This window comes from Populus trichocarpa, chromosome 17 (genome assembly GCF_000002775.5).
Source record: "Populus trichocarpa isolate Nisqually-1 chromosome 17, P.trichocarpa_v4.1, whole genome shotgun sequence".
NCBI classification, from domain to species: domain Eukaryota; kingdom Viridiplantae; phylum Streptophyta; class Magnoliopsida; order Malpighiales; family Salicaceae; genus Populus; species Populus trichocarpa.
In genome coordinates, this window is record NC_037301.2 from 33,708 (window position 1) to 43,213 (window position 9,506).

General features: G+C 38.4%; 1 protein-coding gene and 1 long non-coding RNA gene across 2 annotated transcripts; one reads left to right on the forward strand and one right to left on the reverse strand.

The window, feature by feature from the left end:
- Positions 1 to 502: 502 nt before the first annotated feature.
- On the forward strand, positions 503 to 3,187 carry LOC18106380 (uncharacterized). The gene is made up of 2 exons (XR_008057775.1): positions 503 to 1,157; positions 1,259 to 3,187. It is a non-coding gene; the product is annotated as an uncharacterized LOC18106380 (long non-coding RNA).
- Positions 3,188 to 3,406: 219 nt separating this feature from the next.
- LOC7484599 (F-box/kelch-repeat protein SKIP20) lies at positions 3,407 to 5,267 on the reverse strand. The gene has a single exon (XM_002323887.4). It carries the CDS (start codon positions 4,937 to 4,939, stop codon positions 3,578 to 3,580), a length of 1,362 nt encoding a protein of 453 aa, XP_002323923.2. The 5' UTR covers positions 4,940 to 5,267; the 3' UTR covers positions 3,407 to 3,577.
- Positions 5,268 to 9,506: the final 4,239 nt, after the last annotated feature.

Below are 9,506 nucleotides of genomic sequence, written 5' to 3' on the forward strand. Positions count from 1 at the left end.
TAATAAAGATTTATAATTCACATTCGTTAGAGATGCCAGGATGCATGCGTGTTCTTTGAGGTCCTCAGCAACAAACTGGCTCGGGTGGGCTAAATCCTCAGTCCAGATGAAAGCCAGTATGATGCTTCTCCCTTGTATGCTTATTGCTTATGCACAAATTTACTATATCTCCCTTCGACATTCTCAAGGGTCATCAGTAAATGGCCATCTCCCGCCTATCTTTTTCCTCTGAGAACACTAACCTTTCAAGCCAATCACCTCTAGCGATTTAGTGTTGTAGATTTTTATTGTTTTTAAATAAAATCCTTTTTTTTTTTTTTTGGGAAATTTATGTTGTGAAATTCCTTTTACATCCATACTTTCTCCTAGAATTCTTAATTTGTAAGTGTTATATATATATATATATATATATATATATATATATATATATATATATATATATATAATAATAATAATAATAATAATAACCAGCCTACTCCATAAATAAAAAAGAATACAAGGGTATTATAGTCTTAAAAAATGTTGACGTTCTAAAAAAGTATTTTCCCTTATATAAAAGAGACATAAGATTGTATATTTGCTTTCCTTTGGAGATATATGTTGTAAGATTCTTTTTTCATGTGCACTTTCCTATAATAAATATAATTTTCTTAATTTATAATTATTTACGAGTTAAGATGGATTTAACTACTTTTTTTCAATAAAATAAAAAGAAAATACAAAGGTATTATAGTCTTCACAAATGTTAACATTCTAAAGAAGCCCTTTCCTCATCCTCTCCAAAAAATATAATAATCTCCTCAAAGCCCCTTCATATAATTTTATCAGGGACTGTAATCCAATTCCGTGCTCCTAGCAGGTTCATTCCCGACCATTAATGGGGACGATGCCCATTTACCCCTCATGTTTCGTGTGTTTAGCCTTCCTCTCATTTCTTTTCATGTTCTTGAACAAAGTATGGTGGACTCCAGTCCGCATACAGTCTATGATGAGGTCACAAGGAATCAAATGCCCTTCTTACAAATTCATCCATGGAAACTCCAAAGAGATTACCAATATGAGAACGAGTGTCGTGAGCTTTCCATTGGATTTATCACATGTTCATGAGTTGCTCCCCAGAGTACAGCCACACATTCACGCATGGATCAAGCTATATGGTAGATTAATTTCATCATTTTTATTTTTTTTACCCAAAGCACCAACTTGGTGGAATCTTACTCTTTTTTTTTTTTTTTTTTTACATACAAATCATGTCCAGGGATGAATTTTCTGTTCTGGCAAGGTCCTCACGCCCTGCTTGTTGTGACGGAACCTGATCTGATTAAACAAGTCCTTAACAATAAAAACGGAGAATTCCGAAAGAGAGACCCTACATTTTACATATGAAGAAGCTATTGGGGGGTGGAAGTGTAGCAAGCAAGGGTGAAAAACGGTTCAAGCTGCAAAAAATATCGAACCATGCTTTCCATGCAGGGTGCTTGAAAGCAGTGCTATTTTTATTTTCAGTTTTCATAATTGTTTTCGAAGTTCTTACAGATTAAAACAACTCATATAGATCAAAGAATTTCTCTTCTTTCACAGAACATGATTCCGGCATTCATTGCCAGTGTCGAGGTGATGCTAGAAAGATGGAGACAGCACGATGGCAAGGAGATTGAGTTGTCTCATGAGTTTAAGATTTTGACATCAGAAATGATTTCCAGGACAGCTTTTGGAAGCAGCTACCTGGAAGGACAACATATATTTGACATGTTGGAAACAATGGTTGACATTGTTGTCAGGAACAATTTTAAAATGACAATTCCTGTAATCGGGTACGGTTCCTACCTTACTCCAATTCCTTCATATCCATTTGTGCCTTGTTAAATGTGGTGGCCATAGACAGAAGTTGTAATTGGTTTGCAAATCTATTGATCTACCTTCTATAAGTGCAGAACCTTTCTGACTTCTGAATTATCGCTTCCAGAAAATTTGTGAAATTAAGTGCTGATGACATTGAATCAGACAAGCTTCAGCAAGACATAAGCAATTGCTTCCTAAATATGATTAATAGCAGAGAGAAAGCAGCCATGGAGGGCAAATGGGATGGCTTGGAAGTGATTTTCTTGGATTACTGTTGTCGGCTCGTCATGACACCGATAAGGCAAAAGGAATATCTGTTGAAGACGTGATTGATGAATGCAAATCCTTCTATGCTGGTGGGACATGAAACAATTACCAGAGCCTCACTCGCCTGGACTTTTCTTCTTCTGGCAATTTACACAGATTGGCAAGATAAAGCAAGGAAGGAGGTCCTCTAATTGTTTGGTCTGCAAAATCCAAGCCCAGAAGGCATCACAAAATTGAAGATTGTAAGCACAACATCTTTTAGCAAAAAATCTCGGTGGCATTGCTCGAGGAAATGCCATGCGTCCTCGCTACATTTCTGTCCTGCATTTATATATATTTACCAACATAGAGAATTTGAACAAGTATATTATTGCTAAGATTCTGCGTATTAATTTTCAGCTGATCAACATCCAAGTTTTCACTCATTTCTTCCTGTAGGTAAGCATGATTATCAATGAATCTCTACGATTATATTGTCCTGCTGTTCAGATCGCAAGGATAGTCCACAAGGAAGTAAGATTGGGGACGTTTATTCTTCCAGCGAACACGGAAATCGTTGTTCCAATTGGCGCAGTTCACCATAGCCCTGGAATATGGGGAGAAGATGCTAGCCATTTCAAGCCAGAGAGATTTGCAGATGGAGTTGCTAAAACAACAACGTGGCTGCATTTCTTGAATTTGGAATGAGGGCTCGGAATTGTGTGGGGTCAAACTTCTCAATTACTGAAACAAAGATTGCGCTCGCAATGATCCTGCAGCGTTACAGGTTTACTTTTATCTCCAACGTACGTCCACTCAACCTCTTTCAATGTCCCCGCTACATGGAGTACAAGTCATGCTCGAGGCCTTGTAAATCCCCACCGTATTGGATGTGAGGAAAATTGGGGGAGGAGGAGCAGGAAGTACGGTGGAAATATCATGCTGCTCTTGTAGAAGAGAAATCAGATTACTCTCAACGCATCTTTGTCCTAGTCTAAAATAAATATATAAAATGGATGTCAAAGAAGTCAATTGAAATGTGCCACATGCTTAATGCATCTCCCATGAACCCCTTGACGGTGTTAGAGATGGAAACAAACGAAGGGATTTCATTAAACAAAAAAAAAAACTTATGTTGAGGGATTCAATGTGAGCTTATATTTTGACAGAGGGACTCAATTAAATAACTTTGAGTGCTAAAGGGTTGAACAATGTCACACGACCCCCCTCGTTAGATGTGCCTTTCTCCATTCAGTCATTTTTTTTAATTTTAATTCCAACATTTATTTCCTTCTCTTTTTCTTTCCTCCAGATATAATGAATCGAAAATGAGATTGTTGAGCATCCAATATTATAGATCCATTAAGCTACACACGGATGTATGAAAGTAGCATGCATGTGGTTTTTGTAGCCCTGATGAAAGGAAAAATGTTTCATCAATCACTACAAGTAATTTGAAGTCGCAAAAAGCTGTTCAGAAGTTAAATTCTCAGATTACGAGAGAAGAAGCTGAGTATGGAAAACCAGAAAATCCCACGGGAGTGTGGATATGCCTCCACTTGATGGTGCCGTTATTGCTATATCCATCAGAGAGGAATGCCCCTTCCCCTTCACATTCGCCACAAGCTAGTGTTGAGGATCCCCTGCCACCACCGCCACTCATTACAAACAATCGATGGTTCCCACCTTCTTGGCCAACATAATCAAGAGCAGTCACACATGGGGTTGTTCCAGTTATGCAATTTGGAAGTGGAATTGAACTGACTATTTCCAATCTAATGTTGTCACTGACCTTGACTACTTCTCTGCTTTGCTGCTGCTGCGACTGTTGTTCACCTCCCAAGAACCATGACCATTGGTATTTGTCCCTGCTGACACAAACTGTAGTTGTGACTACTCTAGGGCTAGTTGTCGAAAAAGGCCAAACCCCATCAATCTTAGACCAACACCCAGTATGGCGATCATAAAACTCAACATCAGACCTGAATTGCCCCTGGCTTTCTGTGCCATATCCACTCACAACCCAGAACTTGGAATCCCCCTCCCAAGACAATCCCTGACACTCATCCCTCTCTTCAATCATATCTGGCAACATTTCCCATTGGTCTGTCTCCACGTCATAGACTTCTGCCGATCGCAATGCATTCTTCTGACTGTCATGCCCTCCTGCCACGCACACTGTAGAGGGTCCAACGACACCACAGGCAAAGAAAGAGCGTGGCACTGACATTGAAGCTCCGCGTCTCCATTTGCAGGCAGCTCCAGTAGTCTCGATGAGATCCAGGATGTATACATGAGGGACTGGCTCCAGGGTGGTAGGATCCCAACCACCTAAGAGGAGTAGCTTGCCAGAGGATGGAAGGGCTAAACATTGGCAGAACATGGGAATTCGTGATCCCTCTGGAGGCCTTGTCCTCTGCCAGATGTTATGCGTGGCATTGTAGGTGCTCAGTGCATACTGAGGTGGGCTGTGTATGTGCTGCTGCTCCTCTTGCTTGTCTTCGTTTTTAAGAATTTTATTATTGCTGCTGCTGCTGATAAGGGGATCATCATCATCATCATCATCATCAGTAGTAGTAGAAGTAGTGGAGTGGTTTATCGGGGGTAGAGGTTGGACAAGGCAAACAAGATGTTCGGCAGTGCCAGATTGGAGCCTTTGTTGATAGAAGGAAGGATGGGAAATCAAGCGTTGCCAGGTATGGCAAACTGACTTCATATTGGAATGGAATTGATAAGGCACTCTCACCAGGCACTCCATGGCAATCTCATCTGGAAGGCCTGGAATCAGCTGCTGCCTTTGATCATCTTGTAGTGCTTTTTTTAGCTTGACACTAGTTTTTGGTTCTTCCATTTTGTTTTCCCTTCTTGTGAACAATCTCCTACATTCAACAAGCCTTTATGTATAAAGGGTCGGTATGTATTTAGCGGATATAAATGGGGAAGGACGGTTGTAGAGTCGTGCTGTACATGTGTTTATTTCGAATGGATTTAGTTGGGTTGAAGATGTGGAGTGCAGTAGCTAGCCAGCAAGTGGTAGGGCTATAAATGGTGACTGTTGATCTGTGTGTGATTCAGCTTTGTGGTGGTGGGTGATGAGAGCGCGGCGGGGAAGAGGAAAAGACAGACAGGAGTGGTAAAGATAGCAATCAGTGCCCTCCCCTGGCTACCTTATATCTACATAAAGAGTTGCAGGTCCACATGTCAATTTATATCCATAGCCACCCCAACCCCATTAATAAATTTACATCTTCTAGAAGCCCATCCCCATGGCCTTTGTCGATCGTAGTCGTTTTCCGTTGTCATTTTGTAATGGATGGCTCGCGCTCCACCGTGTGGATTTATTATTTTTTATTATAAAAAAATATTGAAATGATATATATCTTTAAAAAATAAATAAAATTAAGGATTATAATTATTAATTTAAGATTTAAAAATATTAAAAAATAAGGAAAGAAACAGTCAAGCTGCACTTAATCAACTTATTAATATCCGAATAACTTAATAAAAATAAATAAACAAAGAATATTAATTTAAAAAAAAAATTAAAAAAGCAAAATTCTTTCTTGTTTAAAATTAAATGTCGAGATGCAATTAATAAATTTAATTTAATAAAAAAAATTAAAATATGACCAATCATATTTTTTCATTTTTTTCATTAGAGAAAAAATATTAAGATAACACAAGTTTTATAAATTCAGGTTAAACTTCTAAAATATGACCAATCCATTAAATTCAGGTTAAACTTCTAAAATATGACCAATTGAACCGACGGGTTAAATTCTAGCCCTAGCTTTTATGATTTGAAATGGTTGTGGGAATCCCAATTGAACCGACGGGTTATGTTTACGAGTGAAAGGAAAAGCAGAGAGAGAGAGAGAGAGGGAGGGAGCAATTACTGATGATTCTGCAAATGTCCAGCAGAGCAGAGCAAAGCAAAGCAATTAATTCAATAGAGAGAAGAGGAGGTCGGCTTCTAATGAAGCATTGTTGACGACAAAAACCAAACCGCTTAGATTTCCATCTCCACAAGCAAGCTCCATTGGAGTTATCCATCCATGGAGGTTGCCAGCCAGTGCTCGTGTTCAGACAAACCATACAAGTGTGCAGGCAAGGCAACTGCTCCTTCTAGAAACCTTTTTAAGATTCCCTTCCGAAAAATCAGTTGCGGACAACCTATTAAAAAATCAATCGATGCCGGGAAGATTTAACTTGCCACGTGGCTCCAAGAGCGTGCTTCCGCATTGCGACCACACCACTATCGTCAAGAATTCATTATCATTGAAGAACAAAATGATATTGTTTTGACGTGTTTTTCAATAAAAACCATTTTCTTACGATTCATTATTGTTTTTATTTAAGCTCAAGATGAGTGAGTGAGTGATATTCTTTCTTTCTGCTTGCAGCTCCAAATTAAAGGCAAAGCAAACGGTTCTTCTAGAAGGGGAATTGAAAGGGATAAAGGCACGGTGCCTGCCACTATCTCCCCTCTCTCTACTTGTCCTCAACCAATTAAAAAGAAAGCAACATGCACTCACTCTGCTTGACTGTTGTCCTGTCGCCTTCTGGCAGCTGCTCATTGATCATGCATGCTGCCGTACGTTTCCATCCATCGGCTCAAACCCAAGACTCACTTACAACCGTGGATCTCTTCTCCATTACAAGCATATATATATATATATATAGCCCCTTGGCATAATTAACTAGCTAACCCTTACTTTTATACGTTGACAAAAAAGAAAAAAAGAAAAAAAAGGAATCAATCAATTCAATGTTCGAGGATTCATTAGTTAATTAATTAACTGAAACGTGATGGTGAGTGATTAATTTGATGTCAAAAATATTAATATGTGATGCGCAACATATATACATACATGATCATGTATTGTTCTTAATTAATTATATCTTTGACGACCTCTAATCGCTTAATTGCCAGGCTCGGTCAGCTGAAAAACATTACTAAATTAATTAATTGAAGCGTGTACAAATTAAGTATATCTAGCTAGGTTGGTTGGTTTTTTGGTTGGTTTTATATCGCTTAATCAATCAACTAATAATAATTGGAAATAGCAGCTCTGCCAATCTTGGTTTCCTAAATTAAGTTGCTACGATCTATACAGCACAAGAAATGCAAATGTCAGAGGGGAAACAGCTAGCACGGTGCTGCGTACAACACAGTTATGAGTTCTATGTGTTGTTGCCGGTGAACTTGTTAGTTATTTAGACACCTCGGGTCACGTTAAATTGTCTTGGAGTCACATACAGAGAGAATAACTATCCTCTCTGTGTGGATAACTTTGAAAAGGAATTGTATGTCTGGATGTCAGACGGTCAATCTATGAAACAAGGCTTTCAAGTAAGCATCGTAGTAGCAATTTATATACATGTGCACTTACTGATATCTTGTAAAATATATAGATAATCAAATGGGTGCTGCATAAAATTAAAAATATTCGTCGATGGTTACAGTCGCGCGAGTATGCCTAAATATTGTTTGACACGCGAATATTTTCTCTCTCTCTTTTTTCCCTTTCCTCTTCCTTATTGGGTTCGGTTGGGTTGTGCCTTTTGGGACCGGTTGACCCATTTTCTTCTCTTTCGTTTTCTTCCCTTGCCCTTCACTGGTCTTTTGGGCTAAATTGGAGACTAAATTAAAAGAGTTGTTGAAGAAACAAGGACTGAGATGAAAAACTGTCAAAAAGCTGGTTAGCACGTGTTGCATCTGCCAAATTTAAGCGGGTTGCGGGGTCGTCCAGCCTCTATTGGTAATGTTAGATTCGTCTGAGAGAGGCTCACCTCGAGGTCACACGCATGTCCACGATGCTTCAATGGCACTCCAACATCTTATTCTTCTTTTCTCTCTCTTCTTCTCGGTATCCATACTTGTTTTTTCTTTTTTTCTTTCTTTTCTTCCCCCTGCCTGGTAGGGCTTGTTGGGCCTGGTTAGGCTCCATTAGGCTTGTTTGGGTCCGGCTGAGCCTCTTCTTCTCCTTTCCCTCTCTTCCTTCTCTTTTTCTTTCTCTTCAGGGGCTAAGTCTTGTTGTGCTTGGTTGGGCCCTCATTCTATCTCCTCTCCTCCATGGATTAATTGGGCTTTTATTTTGACCCTCATGGTTAGTGTGGCAAGTTCCAACTTAATCATAGAGACCTTTAGCCAGGGGACGTTCATACATGTTTATCAGCCATAGCCTATAGTGAGGTTTAAGTTGGTAAGCTGTAGTTGTGGTAAACATTTTTTTATATATATAGAAATGTATTAGAAAATATTTTTTTATTTTTAATATTAGCATATCAAAACAATTTAAAACACTAATAAAATAATTTAAAATATAAAAAATCAATTTTTTTCAAGAAATCGTTTTACCGCAAAAACAAAACTATATAAGCTTTTAGTCAACACTTGGCATGTATGATGGCTGGCGGTGACTTTAGGATTCTTTTCCACGATATATCCTGTTTTTACACTTACACTAGAATTAGTCTTCGCGTCTCCACCATGCATGTAGCTAGGAACTTGGCAAAACTGAGAACCCAGATTTCAATTTTGCTAATACATCAATCATCATTTAAAGCAATTAATTAATTATTTCTTTTTTGTTAAAATCAAATTTAAATTCACTCCCAAAAACCCTTTTAGTTTCCAAACTCTTTGAGCCCTAAATATATTTTTAAGAAAACATAAATAAGTAAACCCTAAACCCGATGCAACAACACATAAAACTTAAAATGGATACGAAATTCAGTACTCAGGTCCATCCATTAATTAGACGAGGTCAACAGTCAATACGAGGTTTGTCTAATGCAATCACATGGAACTCTCATCTTAAAATGTATGGAATCTTGGTAGATACCACAAATCCACGTGTTAAATTCATTAAAAAAATAAAAAAAGCATGTTTGTGCACCCTGTAAAGCCCACCAGGCCACGACGACTCCACATGAGAATATTTAACTCCTTGTGTGTGTGGACGCACAAATAAGAAAGAATAACATGCACGTATAGAATAAGTCCAATTAATGCTCTTAGCTACTCCATGGAAAGCATGTGTGTTCACACTGTAAAGCCCACGACGACTCCACAAGAGAATATTATAATCTCCAAGTGAGCACTGTTTTCGAACTTTACGTGTAAGTTAACCCGAGCTTGAAGCCTTGTTTTTGAGTTGGCCCTACATGAGAGAGAGTTGGCCCTACATGACTCGTAAAAAAACCCATTACCTAGTTAACTCGGGAAAATAGAATTCATGTAAAAGTCAACCAGTACTTGATGGCTGTCTATATCAAGCGAATCCAGTCCGTGTAATAAAACGCGGTGTTTTCTGTTTCTTTTTTTTTAATAAATGGGTAATAACACGGTTTACCAACTAATTGAATTCAAATTGGTAATCAACAAGAGACCGAATGAAAAAAATATGAATTCT

Excerpts from the sequence above, each read along its gene's own strand:
- LOC7484599 (XM_002323887.4), bottom strand. The coding sequence starts at position 4,939 with ATGGAAGAACCAAAAACTAGTGTCAAGCTAAAAAAAGCACTACAAGAT.